This window comes from Diaporthe citri (genome assembly GCF_014595645.1).
Source record: "Diaporthe citri strain NFHF-8-4 chromosome Unknown scaffold_4, whole genome shotgun sequence".
Lineage (NCBI taxonomy): Eukaryota > Fungi > Ascomycota > Sordariomycetes > Diaporthales > Diaporthaceae > Diaporthe > Diaporthe citri.
The window spans coordinates 1,490,245-1,504,933 of record NW_025064849.1 but is presented as its reverse complement, the minus strand read 5'-3'; the positions used below and the strand labels follow the sequence as shown (position 1 = coordinate 1,504,933).

The window sequence follows — 14,689 nt, the reverse complement described above, 5'->3', positions numbered from 1 at the left end:
TGCATGCGTCCTTAGCGCCAAACCCATCGGTACCATCCCTTGAGCCCTTCGAACCGTGGGACTCTCGATTGGCTTCTCCCCGTGCTGCCAGTCATCGTTGGCAGTCTCCCTGGCGGACCCCCTTATTTCCGATCGACAGCCTCTCAAGTCGCCTCGCAGCGTCCCCCATGGCCTGTGGCCATCTGGATGAGACACCATGGGCTGCATGGGGCTGCCAGCTGCTCGGTATTACTCCGCAGGCTCATCAAGCGCCGACACTGGCAGAAAAGGGCGGATGAGGACGACAGCCATCGTCGAGCCGTTGAACCATTGAAACAAAACATCCACCGATCAACGACAAGGGCGTCTACTTCGTCATTCTGTTTGGCCAGGTGGCCGCATCCATCAGCGAAAAATGTTTGCCTAGTAAGAGCACCGCCCAGCCAATCCAGCCAGCCAATCCAGCCAGCCAACTAGAGAGCAGACTGCTGTATGCAGGCCGCAGTTCAAGAGGCCCTCTCTCTATCCACCCGCCCCGTCCACGTGTTCGGCGGTTCGTTTCACCCGCGCTGTTCCAATCGCTCTGTCAATGGGCTGCCTGGCCGCTTGGCCGCTGGCCAACACTGCGAGCGGAACGTACCGAGTTGGCCTGGCTGCAGATCAACCTGGGCAGGAGCTCCTGCATAGGGGAGGTCTTGTCTTGTGTCTCTGCGCGACGCTCGCAAATGCCACAGAAGTCCCCGGGACTCGACGATTCCGCCATGTCAGTCTTGTGTCAAAGCCAAGCTTGTCGCGCGGCTCCATCGCAGAGAAAATCAGAGAGAAGCGACCCTGGCGCCTCCGCGGTGGGGCAGGCTAGGTATTCTTCCGAGCTGCGAACGGATGGGGCGGGTTCTGTGACACCATCAGAGTCCTGTTGCTCGGGGCACCCTCGCACTGTGGGAATCGAGGCTTCGTTACGTGCTACAACTCCAACGACGTCTCAACACTTCCAATTGACGAGAACACACTGTTACGAGCCACCTTACTGTCTACCGTGAGCGCAAATTGGGCAATCAAAAGCTCTGGATACCAACGAAGCTCAACGCAGCCGACGATGTGGACTGCCGATTTCTCATGAGTCGGTCGCCAGAAGCTTATCTACCTGCCGATAAAGCGAACCGTGCCATGCTGGCTGCTGCAATTTGCGCATTCCTGCGTACCACTGCATATCGTCGCGTGTTGATGCGCATGAGGGGCATCTGTTCCATCCGTCGAAGCATACTATTTCGGACGCGGAGTCTGCCCACAACAGAGCATACTTTTCTCAAAGTCCGCACCTCGGTGCATGTAATTCCGAGTGAGTTACAGTATTGACAAGACCCTTTCTATCACAAATGAACCGCCGAGGCATAGCCAAGGCATTATGACAGCCGTAGAAACGACCCCAAGAGCCGCTGGCACTGAGAACTCTCCGGATCGGCAAACAACCGCCAGCCGTGAGACAGAAGATGCAGCCCGTGAACATCACAAGGCGGCTCCTGCGTCCCCGTCGCGCCTGGCCATCCCGTCTGAGTTTAGCTGTTTCTGACAATTTTTGGAAGCTGCGTCTATCTGGCCCCCGGTAATTCTGTCTGTTTTCTACGCATGCCACACGATGCAAACAAAGCAGGAGCGCTTATGCAGCGCGGGCTGTTAACGTTTGATGAAGCGCCCCCTGCCGAAGCACCCGCGCGGATGGACGACTTCGCCTCTGTCTCCTCTGTTTGACAGGATGAAAACCGTCGTCTCGATTATTCGGCTGCCGCCGCACTGGCATCACCGAATTCTTTCCTGTAGGCCTCGATAAAGACGGCCCGCAACTGCTGCTGCTCGGTACTGGTCAGCCCGATGGCGCTGCCGCGCCTCCTCCGCCAGCTGGGCTTGGTCTCGTGGATCCTAGCCTCTGAATCGTCGCCCTCTGGGTTGTCGAACTCGTAGCTCCTGTACTCGGTGTTGACCCATCCGGTGCCTGTGCAGTCATGTTAATCAAAGCACGGCAGAGCAACGAGAACCTTAAATGTAACAGTAACACCACCGCCATTCCGACGACCAGCCACTCTGGAACTTACCTTTCGTAAGATCCAGCCCATCCCAGTCCTGCGTAAGGAAGTGCAGGAACCCGCCGTGAGTCGTGACAACAATATCAGCGGTATCACCACGCCCTTCAGCCTTCCACTTCCGGCCCAGGTCCCGCAGCCACACGCGCGCTATTCTGGCCCGACCCTCGAGCGCCTCGATGCGCGGCGCCCACGGCGACCCGGCGCTGGTCTTGTCGTTCCACCCCTTCGGGACGCCGCTGAGGTCCGCCCAGGCGCCAAACTCGGCCGCCAGCACCTCGGGCTCGGACCCCGTGTCGCAGGGGAGCGTCGACACCTCCTGCACGAGCGGCTGCGCGACGACTTTCAGGCCGGCTTCGACGGCCGGGCGGAACGACTGCTCGCACGTCTGGAGGGTGCGGCGCATCGGCGAGGCCACCAGGTGCGTGAGGCGGTCGTGGTGCGGGAAGCTGGCGCGCAGGGCGGCGCACTGCTCCTTGCCCGTGGCTGTCAGGTAGGGGTCTGGGATCTGTTGGTTGGGCACGTTGAGGTTGTGGAAGCCCTGCGCGTGGCGGACGAGGTGGACGGTGATGGTCATGTTGGGCTGGATTTGTTTGTCTGCTCAGGTCGTGGGAGTGAAGCATGTGGCGGTAGGCACGTCTTCAGTGACGAGACGTGACGTAGATTTTCGTCGGTCTGATCTGTGTGCGTTTGGCACTTTGATTTCCCGAGGATTATGGGAAGGGACGTTCAGGTCTTATGAGGGCAGATGGATCGGGAATGAAAGTCCAACACTCGTCGTAGCAAGATGAGTCATGGTGTCCCAACAGGCCTATTTCCATCATCTCGCCCTTGAATGGCCGGAAAGAACGCCCGCCTGAGGTTGACAGTCGACCTTTGCTCAATTGACTCTGCCGAATGCAGCGATTGTCGGCGGGTAAGAGGCGTGCGTCTCAGTGACAAGCCACCCGGCTTCCTCGATCTAGACATGGCGGTTCAACACAGAATGTCGCCGCGGAACCGACTGTGTTCATGACATGCGTCCGACCTAGGCCCGCGGGGCCCGGGTCGGCCTCGGTGGTGGGTCCGATCGGAGAGCCGGCATCGGCCGGACCGGGCCTGGACTCTATGAAGCCTCGACAGCACCTCGTAATCTGAACGGACGGGCAGCTATTGGTGCGGCGTAGTCTTCTTTTGATGTCTTGTTGGAACGTCAAAACCACAAGTCTTTGTCATCTTCCCTGATAGGCCGTCAGAAAAGCTCTGTTGGCAACAGTTCCCGTTGCTATGCATCTGTCCATCGAATCGATTGCAGGTACACGTAGCGTAAGTTGAGCTGACATACTCATAGACGCGGCAGAGAACTAAACAGAACGCACTGTCATAGCATTGACGGGCTTTGTGGCGTGCGGAGAATTGCCCAGCCCGCCTTGCCATTCCCGCGCCCTTCTGATTTGTCACGGGTGAGACGCCTTTCAGGCCCAGCCGTCTCGCATCGTCGCGATGGCCTCGACGACTCAGCACCCGCGGAAATACGTTTCTGGAGCTCGTCGACTGCAGCCAGGGTTTGATGACGGGGTTCGACCAGGTTCGACGTAGTTGACAAAGCAGCGCCCTCTTTGGACAACGACATCTAAATTGTGCCTATTTGATCGCATACGAGGAAGGAGCAGTCCTCAAACATCGATCAACACATTCAATGGAAGAGAGAGTCGTGAAATTCCCAACACGTTCAGCCCCAAGTAGGTGAAAACTACCAGAAACGCTTCAAACGGGCAGCCACAGAGCCAGGAAAGAGCACGGCACCAAGCAACCCCACCAGCATGACACTACACCTCCAACGGCCGTCCTGGCACGCAGGCGAGCTCGCAGTGCACAAGCTGGTCCACGTGCCGACCCCCGAGAACCCAACAGCCGCGGGCTTCCCCGCAAGATACGGCTACCGCGTCCAGCAGTCGCCGCTCGTGGCACTGGGCGCCCTGGACGACGATGGCAAGCCGTGGACCACCGTCTGGGGCGGGATGCCCGGGTTCGCGAGGCCCATAGGGCATGACCTGCTCATGGCCGGGAGCCTGGTGGACGCGGAGCACGACCCGGTGATCTCGGCCTTGTTCGGCAGCGGCGCAGGGAAGGGGGATGGAGGGCCCAGCAGCAGGTACCAGATGGACCAGGCCGACTTCGCGTCCGGCGGCGGGAAGGTCGTGTCCGGGCTGAGCATCGACCTCGCCACGCGGGACCGGGTCAAGGTCGCCGGGAGGCTGGTCGAGGGCGGCGTAGTCATTGAGCCGGGCCCGCTCGGCGGCGACGAGAATGGGGTCGCCAGGGCCGAGATGGTGGTCCTCGTCGAGGAGGGCCTGGGGAACTGCCCAAAATACATCAACAAGCGGGACATCCGCGCCGCCGTGCCTGAGCCGCGGCTGGTATCTGACAGCCTCCCGCTCCCGGCAGAGGCCGTCGAGCTGCTGGGCAAGGCGGACCTGTTCTTCCTGACGACGGCCTCAGCTGACAGTCGGACGATGGACACGAACAACCGTGGTGGACCGCCGGGCTTCGTGCGCGTCATGCACAACAGCCCCGGAGACGGTGTCGACCTCGTCTACCCGGAGTACTCGGGCAACCGCTTATACCAGAGCCTTGGGAACATGCACGTCCGGCCCCTGGTAGGCATCTGCGTCCCTGACTTCGACTCGGGCGACGTACTCTACCTCACGGGCGAGACGGAGATTCTCGTGGGACCCGACGCGGGGAGGATCCTCCCGCACACCAAGCTCGCCGTCAAGATCCATGTCACCGCAGCCAAGTACGTCGCCAAGGGCCTCCCGTTCGCGGCAGCATGCCAGACTACAGCCCCTACAACCCGCCCGTCCGGCGCCTCGCCGCCGAGCAGGAGGCGGGGCTCGCCCTCCCCGGGGACGCCAACACGAAACCGCCCGCGACGGCCACCCTCGTGAGCAGGGACATCATCACGCCGACGGTCGCCCGGTTCACGTTCAGGCTCGAGACGTCGAGAAAACTCAACAAGTGGAAGCCCGGGCAGCACGCCACGCTCGACTTCGCGCCCGAGCTGGACATCGGCTGGTCCCACATGCGCGAGGACGACCCGGCCAGCCTGAACGACGACTTCGTCCGCACCTTCACCGTCTCCAACGCCGCGCCTGGCAGGATTGACAGTGACGACGACACGATAAGCGACGGCACAGAGCTCCAGATCACGGCCAGGAGGCACGGCCCCGCGACCGGCCTGCTGTGGAGGCAGAACCCCCGCGTGCCCCTGGAGCTTCCCGTGCTGGGCTTCGGCGGGTCGGAGGAGTTCCGCGCGCCCCTGGGCGGCGGCGGGGAGACGAAGAAGAAGGCGGCCGTGTTCGTCGCGGGCGGCGTGGCATCACGCCCATTCTCGCGCAGGCCCCCGGGCTGCTCGCCTCCTTCCCATCGGGGGAGCCCAACTTCTCCCTGCTGTGGAGCCTCCGCGCGGCCGACCTGCCGCTGGCGCTCGACTCGTTCGCGCGGTGCGAGGGCCTCGCGGCGCGAACCCGCGTCTTCGTCAGCGGTGAGGCTTCCACGGCGGCCGAGGATATCTCCAAGCTCGAGGGTCTCGGGGCTGTGGTTACAGTGGGCAGGCTGACGCGGGATGATGTGCTTCGGCGTGATGGGGCACAGGAAGGAGAGCGGGGGAGGAAGTTCTATTGCTGCGCGGGACCTGGATTGATCAAGGCGGTTCTGGGATGGTTGGAGGGTGAGGAGGTGGTCTACGAGAGCTTCGAGTATTAATCGGACATACTCGCTGCTGGGATGATGGCGCAGATGAGTCGATGTCGACCGAATATCGTATGCTTCCACTGATCAGGCGGTACTGCGAGGCTGGCCCATGGTCCTTGTGACTCTTTACGTGGCAACCATTTTACCCTGTACCAACCATCCAGGGCCATGGGATGAAGCGTCTCACTGAGCATCTCGTCGCATAGACTCGACAAAACGGGTGGATCCACTGCTACTTGCACAAGTTATAGGAATAGAAAGTCATTTCCCGGAGACATCAGGATTCAGGGTTTATGTCAAGACGTGATCCAGTCTCATTTGCTATCTTGTTCTCATGAGCTTCCTAAATGCTGCGAAGCATCCCCTCGCCCCAACATTACCTCTGCGCGCTATTCTCGGACGAGCATCGGTAATATATGCGGGGCTTCCGTCTGTGGGACAACTCTTGGAATGAAACCACAACACAACCATCTGACAATGCTACATCCAAAAACCACGCCATGCATACTAAAGCCCATCAGAGCTCAATCAAAGCCTCCTCTACTACAGGCTTTGGCGGCGCAATCGCGTGCTGGGGAGCCGAGGGGAAAGCCTCCTGTTGATACCCGCCGTATTGCGGTTGCTGCTGCTGCTGTTGAGGAGGTTGTTGCCACGGCGCAGAGGACTGTAGTGGCATCTGGACGTGCTGGGCAGCCGGATGCTGCCAGTACGGCGCTTGTGGCTGCTGCTGGTGTTGCTGAGCCGGCGGCGCCTGTTGCTGAGGAGGTTGCTGGTGCGTTGGCTGCGCGTGAGCAGTTGGCGTTGGCGTCTCGGGTCCATTCTGGGCCTGCTGGGGGTACTGTTGCATTGTCTGCTGGAGATTCGGGTACGGTGATGGTGCCGCTTCAGACGGAGCACTGGGCGACGCAAGCGGGTTTTGGCCTGGTTGTTGGAAGTAAAAGGATGCATTCGGGTCACTTGTTGGAGTTGTGCCGACCGACTCGGGAGCATTGGGTTGCTGCTGAGGAAGCGAAAGGTGGCTCATTTGAGGGGTAGCAGTTTCACTTGGAGGATAGTTTGACTGTGGAGGGTACTGGTTTGGTGGTGCAGATGCCCTCCAACTGTCTTGTCGTGGAGGCTGTTGTTGCTGCGGCGGCGGCGGCGGCTGCTGCTGCTGGGGGTATTGATGCTGAGGAGGACCGGACAACGAGGCACGTTGATCGTAAGTGGCATATTGGGGTTGGGGAGTGGGTTGAGTAGGATACGGATATGACGGCTGGGCAGCTGCTCTACCATAATCCTGCTGAGGTTCGCCTGTGTAGAAGCTCTCCGCAGGACCGGCGTGGTTGGTAGGAACGTTGGCCTGGAGGTTCGGGTAAGGGCCGGATGATTGACGATGTGGAGGCAAGTTGTAGCCTCCCAGATTTTGGTGGTTAAACGCCTTTGAAAGTCGCTCCTCCAGCATTCTGTCGTAGTAGCGCACTGCCGTCTGGAGCTTGGCGTGTAAGTCCAGGAGGGTGTCTGGCCCTAGGTCAGCAGCAACTCCAAAGAAAAAAATCGAGGATGTACCATGACCCACCGTGCTTGCTCATCGTCTCGCCATAGGTCCGCGCCAGCTTCGGACGAAGAGTTCCGATACTATCATAGAGCTCTTGGATCTGTGGCTCCCGCAGGATCGTCCCTGGAGGCTGGGTCTGCAGTCGATCGACAAGAGTGGAGAAAAGGTTGATGTTCTCGGCTTCCACCGGGGACAACTCGTAGTCGTTCTTGGGCAGCGCAAACGAGCTGGATGGTGCATTGCCTGCGCTCGATGTTTGCTCTTTCAAAGCAGCGGCGTGTTGCTTCTTTTGCTCTTCCATGTCAGCCAAAGAAGCTGCAATGGCCGCTTTCAAATCAGCGTCCTCTTCCTCAGCTGCCTTGCTTGCAGCGTCGCCGTTCACCTTCGCAGGGGAGTGGTGGGTGTTACTGGCCGGGGCAACATAGTCTCTGCCCTTCTGGTGGCTTTGAACCTCCTCCAAGCTCATTGCCAGTGCCTTTTTCAGGTCTTCATCAAAACCGTCATCCACCCTTGCATTCCGCGGCTGCATAGATACCGAATGACGCTTGAATGAAGCCTTTGACGGTGACTGCTCCGGACCATAGCCACCTCCCCTGCCACCAGACCTGTCTGTCAGCTTCGCATAACATCCGTCATCAACCCTGACTGGTTGTAATATTCCAAGGTGCGGGAGGGGCAGCGTCTTGGTCGAGCATTGCTGGTCGAAGACGTTCCCACAGTTCCGGCAATGGTGCTTTCGGTTGGTAAAGGTGAAGGCTGTTCGACATCGCATACAGACATCCGAGTCGACCCATTCGGGTGGCTGGTTCGTACCGGGTCAGCGAGCAGGAATGAATTGAGGCGAAATGGTCATGAACGTACCGCGCTGCTGTCAATCATGCTGCTAGACACAGACACCCTCGGTGGAAATTGAAACCTTTCTCTCTGCAGCGTCCTGTACACCTCGCCAATATAGTTCAACTCGTATCGGCCCTCGGTCGCAGCGGCCCAGTGTTGGATCAGCTCGAGAATCTTGGTGCGAACATCATGGTTGACAGAAGCTGGGCCGATGGCTTTGAGGAGCGAAACGAGGTTATCCATAAACTCTTTCGAGGCGATCTCGGCAAGGAAATGTTGGCCGCCATTTTTGACACAGGTGTCTGTGAGCTTCAGGGCAAGTCAGCATCGCAGTATCGCAGGGCACCACCGCAAGCGCCCTAGCCATATGGTATTGGGCTGGAGAGCTTGGCTTGGCTGGGGGGACATACGTTCAAGGCGCTCAGCTGGGTGTTTGGGTTCTTGTCGCCGATGCGCTTCTTTAGAGAGCGCATGGCTTCTTTTGGTGGGACAGTCTTGGACCTGATGACGTCGGATATCTCGAGATTCAGAGCTATGTCCTCCCTGTGGAATATGGCATCTCATTAGCAGCTGCCACCCGCTATGCTCGCGAGCCGGGGACCCGGAGAACAGGAGAACCAGAGCGGTGTTCATACAAGCTGCTGCTGGTGGCCTTATTGATCTGCTCGTCCAGAGCGGACGACGCTGATGAGGACCACCATCCCATCATGATGGCCTGCGACGTAGAGGTCGGTGTGGTTTCGTTGCGGTATGGCTGGTTCGTTGGTCCGCGGTGGGAGGCGAGCAAGGGATAGGCGTCGGATCGGATAGAGGGAGTCGCAGGAGGGTCGGATAGCTATCGTGCGATTTGATGCGCAGGCCAGGTGGAGGATTTGCGCCCGCAAGGTGGAGAGAATGAGGGTGGATGGGCGATGGTTTGCAACTTGGAAGTGAGCAGGAGGCGATACGTCGTTGACTGGAGATGTGTTGCAGCGCCGCAAGCCGTTGGCTATGAAGCTCCGTCGGTAGGTAGCAGCCGACTTGCTTGCCTGCCTGGACAAGAGGCGCGGCGCTGAGGTAGACTGGACGCTGCAGCGAAGCACGAGCTTACGTCGGTGACAGGGGTAGATGCTTTAGGTGCCCGAGTACGTAACCACTGATTGCGGTTGCCTAACAGCCACGGAAGAATGCCCGCTGACTAACTGGCCTGCTCCAGGTGTTCATCGTCTACCTGGGTACGGTGCAGATGCCCTGGGGGCCCGAGACTTGGGCTCTGCCCCGCCGAAGAGGATGGTCCCTGGAGCTTCCCTAGCGCTACGGTGGCATGTACTTTCTGGAGACGGACTACTTCTCCAGACACCAAGTGCAACGGGCCCGATCATACAAGCGGATAGAATGAGACGCGGACTGAAGAGCCCAGCGTTTGATAATCTAATGTCTGAATATATCCCTAGGTCAGGAACAGGACGCCTTTCATGAGCCAGGCACAAGAGAGTGTAGATATAGCAGACACAGAGAAACATACGTCAAGCCAGACACGCCAAGAGCACACAACGCACCCAAGAGGTACCGAATGCGCTAGAGGTACCTCCCCTCGTGGCCGTGAACCACAGACTTGAGGGACTCGGGCACCACTCTCCATCTGCCAGATTGTCGCTGGCATTTTTGCCCAGTGAGGTCATACGCCTACCGTCCGTCATGCTCAACACCACACTTACCCTCAGCACCCTACACCACCTCCACATCCGCCCACGACAAAGGACGCCACGCATTCCAGCCGCCTGCCTCGACTCTACCTCTACGTCCGCTTCCGCTTCGACTCGACACTGGCCTTTGACGTCCTAGCAGCCACTGAGCATCGCACATCCTCTGCCCGTTGCTGTTCCTCTGTCCTCTTCCTCCTTTACCATCAGCCCCCTCCTCCTACTCGCTTCGACTTTGCTCGACCTTCGACCTCGGCCAGCTGTTCGACTGTCTCCACCCTCGCAGCCTGCCCTCGATATCCGCTTCTTGATACCCGACCAGCCAGCCGACTCACTCCACTCTTCCTGTCGTCGGCCCTCAGGGCGGTACCGTTCCCTTCTCCTTACCGTTACCCCTCCGATCGGCCCGCCTTCCTCTCTCGGACAGCACCTCCTCCAGTCCTATTCCAAGCTCTCGAACCTATGCCACCGATGTTTCGCGCAGCATGACCTCGGACACTGGGCCTACTGTTGCTTCTCACCGCATCAGTGGCCATGTAGGAGGCCGCAAGCAACCCGGCCCCTACCCACACATCGACGACCTTCTACAGGTGACTCCCGAGGGCAACACCTCCCAACCCATCAGCCACCTCCTGGGCCTCGCAGAAAATGGCGTTAAGTTTGCCAAGTTCCAGGCAGACGTCGGCCGTATAGATGTTGCCCTCATGGAATATATCAAGGCCTACGTCGTCGCCGTCACTGTCATCCCCACCCATAGGGACTACACATCACTTCAGACAGACCGCAAGAATCTCGGCGACCGCTACAGCCGACTTACAAAGACCCTTCACGACTACGCAGACAATTACGAGAGTATAAAGCAGACTATCAAAGACGACAATGCCAGAACTGGGGTTCAAAGGGCCACGCAGACGACAACTGCCCATAAGAACGGCAGGCCCGAGACACCGAAATACCACCCGAGAGCTCCAGCGGTGACCACTTCACCAAGCAAAAAGACTGCCTCACCTGGAAAGATGAAGCCGCCAGCTGTGCAGCCGAAACCGCCCAATCTCCATGGGAAGGCCATACAGAAGCCAGGCTCAGCCGGAAAGGGCGAGGACCTGGCCAAGAGGTTTGCCAACTTACGAGGCCCCGTACAGGATCCGCGCATACGGACGCAGCCGCCACCGGTTCCAATCCCCGCCGACAAGCCCGCAGGTCCTAGGGAGATGCCCAAAAAACCTCCTATATCACTCGACGGCGTGGAGCCGGTATTGCCAAAGCTCCCAGATGCTATATACAGCCCCGCCCGAAGCAACCTCTCCAGTGAAGCTGCCGACTTGCCGTCTAGCACCCCACATGGGTTTAGCAGGCAGAACTCGTCGCTTCACTCCGCAGCGAAATCGCCCCCGACACAGGACTATTTTGGACCGAATACTTCAGCAGGGCCGACGTCAGCACCTGCGAATGAGAAACGGCGGACTCCGCTTCCCGAAGGCGATATCATCACCGTTGAAGAACTTGTGAAGTATCAACGGATTGGTTCTAAGGACTTCCGGATTCTGGTCATCGACGTTCGTTCTCGTCCTGAGTTTGAGGAGGGCCACATCCTCTCTTCGGCCACTATCTGCATTGAACCGGACATCTTGCAGAGAGACCGAATTGAGGCAGCTGACGTCGAGGATGCCATGGAAATTGGGCCGCCTATGGAGAAATGGCACTTTGAGAGACGTTATGAGTTTGACATGGTAGTTTTCTATGACCATGACTCGGAGCATCTCAGTTCAGGGAGCACGAATGCACCGGCTACCCTCTTCAGATTGTTGACAGACTTCGATTATCCCGAGGGAGACCCAGGGTCGAAACACCCTAAGCTGCTAAAGGGGGGCTTGGAAGCGTGGCAGGATGCCATGGGCGGCAGTGCTCTTCAGAAATCGTCCAAGGCAAATCACAAGAAACGGCCGTCTGCATACGACTGGCTCAAGGTCAGGTCGCCTTCGAAGCCCATCCAGAACATTGAGGAGGCCCGACGCTGGGAGGAGAAATTAACACAGCTGAGGAACGATGAGGCAGCGAACGGGAGCGGCGATGATTTCCAGCCTGTAAGGACACTGAGCGATTTCATGACCCGCTTCCCGCCTGTACAGGAATCAATGACGTCGCCCCCTGCGCTGTCACCCACTACGGAAAACAGCTTAAATGGCCGGCTCTCACCTAAACCCATACGCTCTCCCCCGCCTCGTTCAAGCCCTCAGCGGCCCGACTTTGATTCCATTCTCCCGACTGAGCCGACCCGCCCGCCGCCCGCCGTGCCGCGTCGGAGCTACACCGGACTACGCGACACAGAAGACGATCACGGACGCCCAACAAGCTCACGAAAAAGTCAAACGCGGCAAATAGGCGGCGAGCTGTGGGGTTGCAGAATCCAGGATCATGGTGCTATGCCAACAGCACGCTACAGGCTTTGTTCGCCTCGGGTGGCTTTGGGGAGGAACTGATGAGCGGAGAATGGGCGCAGCTATACAAGGCGCCCATGAAAAGTGACGAGACCATCGCGCCTCCGCAGCTGCTGACGAAAATCCTGGGGAGCGTGTTCCACTGGATGGGGAATGGCAAGTTTTCTTCGATGCAGGCCAAGGTTTTGATGGATTACTTGCGACAGAAATCTTCTAGGGATTCCCAAGGCAGGCGAGTCCCCGAGAGTCAGGTTCTGGGCACCAACAGGCAACAGGACGCTATGGAATTCTTCGGCTACGTGTTTGCGGAACTGGACGATGAGACGAATCGATTCCGCAATCGCCCGTCGGAAGTGCCGCAACCTGAACCTTCTAAAACCAAGTCTCTCACCGACTTGGCCATTCAGTACTGGGACCTCCACAGCCGAGTTAGTGACTCGATTGTAGACAAGTATTGGCGCACCACTGAGGTTGTCATCGTGCGGTGCGATCACTGCGGCCACGTGGTGACGAAGTACTCAAACAAGGACATGCAATTTCTGAGCCTGCCTCAAAGCTCAGCACCAGTGATGATGGAGGACTTGCTGCAAAGAGACTATTCAAACGAGCACCTCGATGATTATACGTGCGACAACTGCTCAAGCAAGGGCCACTGCTGGAAAGGAACCAAGCTCGCCCGGCTCCCAGACTTTCTGTGCGTGTGCTTCACGCGGTTCGAGAAGAACGACGAGAGCGCGAGGCTCTCCAAGATCACCACGACCGTGGACTTCCCCATACGGGAGCTGGACCTGACGCCATACACCATCCAGGGTCAGCAGGCGTACTCGTCCCTGCTGACCAATGGGCACCCGGGCACCCCCACCGTGAGGTCGCCGACCTCGACCATACAGACGAACGACCACCACTTCAACAAGCCCTTCCGGTACGAAGCCTACGCCGTTGTGCAGCACGGCGGTGAGCTCAGCAGCGGCCACTACATCAGCGTGATCCGCGATGAGCCGCACGGTCCGGACGGCAACAGTAGGTGGCACGTCGCCAACGACGAATCAATCAGCGACATCACGGTCGGACCCGCGAGGACCGACAAGGGCAGCCAGTTCCTCTACCGACAGAGTACGCAGTATGGCTCGCCCATGCAGGCGTTCATGGTCTTCTACCAGCGCAAGGACGCTGAGTTGGTATAGAGCGCGCATACACACACAGGCAGGCAGGCGGATAAGAAGGCGTGATATTGTATTATAGGGACTTGTATAGACACCGTTTTGGAGTAGCATACCCCCTGGATACCTGAGTTCTTTCACATCTTCATCTTCATCTCATAATCAAGCATGTTATTTTATTGGGTCTGCCTCGCATTTACTCATTGTCAGACTGGATCGTCTATGCCTCCTCGCCATGGATGTGCTGCTAATGAAATGAGTGACACGTTATTCCGCGGTATATGATTCCTTGTCCAATGGGCTGTTACTTTTTGTGCGTAGCTACAGCTATGGCACGATGTGCGATGTGCTCGATTGCAGCGCGCTATAACACAATCTTCCCCAGCTCACATGTCGGTATCTATCCTCTCCCACCCCCTCCCCACCAACAAACTGCTTGTACGTTAAGGTTCATAAGTATTGTATTCCCTTACAATTCCAAGGCCACTTGGCGTAACGGTCAGCACGGCTGCTTTAAACGAGTGAGTACCCCGAAGGCTGATCTACACCACTCCCGATTTTCATTCTACACCAATCCCGATTTAATGACAAGATACACCAATTTCGATTCGACAATAGGCTGGACGATTACATATCACCGTTGTAACGAGCAGCAAGATGCCAGTTCGACTCTGGCAGTGGCCTTTTTCTTTGCTCTTCTTCTTTTTTCCTCCCTTATGTCTCCGATCATCTCACTTCCAGACTCACATCTCATCCATTACGTCCCACCGCCCGCTGCCCTTTTCCAAGTTGCGGTGCGGCAGAGACATGGCCCAGAAGATTCACGCTGGTCTCCATCCTCTGGGCGATATCACCGCCGCGCCGCACCTGGGAAGTCACCTGTACTGGGTCATTTTCTCCGTCATGGCGAGGGCCTCTCCCTCGGGTGCAGCGAGGGGCAACAGTCAACTCTCGTGTTCAGCGCGTGGTGAGCGCGTCGTGTAGATCCATTCTGGGGGCTATGAGCCGCCCCGGGCGGTGTGACGCGAGGGGTTGAAGGGCGGGCTTTGGGACAACAAGGACACGAGAAGAATCAGACGTACCCTAGGACCATCTTCAGGCACACATATGTGAAGGCATGTCGGATACACTCGGGTGTTTCGGGCCAACAACACACAGTCATTCCCAAAGGGGATAATAGTACAAGCCAATGTCCGTATTGTCTAAACCAATTCCTTGTAGACCTTGCGTGAGTGCCTCTACC

The 14,689-nt window shown here is 58.2% G+C and overlaps 4 protein-coding genes across 4 annotated transcripts; 2 read left to right on the top strand and 2 right to left on the bottom strand.

Annotated features, from left to right (window-relative positions):
- Positions 1 to 1,751: 1,751 nt before the first annotated feature.
- INS49_009613 (uncharacterized protein) lies at positions 1,752 to 2,634 on the bottom strand (the record flags this gene model as incomplete). Its single annotated transcript, XM_043170341.1, has 2 exons — positions 1,752 to 1,969; positions 2,070 to 2,634. The coding sequence occupies 2 exons, from the start codon at positions 2,632 to 2,634 to the stop codon at positions 1,752 to 1,754; spliced, it is 783 nt and encodes a 260-aa protein (XP_043024906.1).
- A 1,225-nt stretch (positions 2,635 to 3,859) lies between these two features.
- INS49_009612 (uncharacterized protein) lies at positions 3,860 to 5,804 on the top strand (the record flags this gene model as incomplete). The annotated part of the gene is made up of 3 exons (XM_043170340.1): positions 3,860 to 4,836; positions 4,869 to 5,412; positions 5,439 to 5,804. 3 exons carry the CDS (start codon positions 3,860 to 3,862, stop codon positions 5,802 to 5,804), a joined length of 1,887 nt encoding a protein of 628 aa, XP_043024905.1.
- Positions 5,805 to 6,309: 505 nt separating this feature from the next.
- INS49_009611 (uncharacterized protein) lies at positions 6,310 to 8,875 on the bottom strand (the record flags this gene model as incomplete). The annotated part of the gene is made up of 5 exons (XM_043170339.1): positions 6,310 to 7,292; positions 7,351 to 8,131; positions 8,191 to 8,475; positions 8,577 to 8,709; positions 8,802 to 8,875. 5 exons carry the CDS (start codon positions 8,873 to 8,875, stop codon positions 6,310 to 6,312), a joined length of 2,256 nt encoding a protein of 751 aa, XP_043024904.1.
- A 1,458-nt stretch (positions 8,876 to 10,333) lies between these two features.
- Positions 10,334 to 13,470, top strand: INS49_009610 (uncharacterized protein; the record flags this gene model as incomplete). Its single annotated transcript, XM_043170338.1, has 2 exons — positions 10,334 to 11,932; positions 12,292 to 13,470. The coding sequence occupies 2 exons, from the start codon at positions 10,334 to 10,336 to the stop codon at positions 13,468 to 13,470; spliced, it is 2,778 nt and encodes a 925-aa protein (XP_043024903.1).
- Positions 13,471 to 14,689: the final 1,219 nt, after the last annotated feature.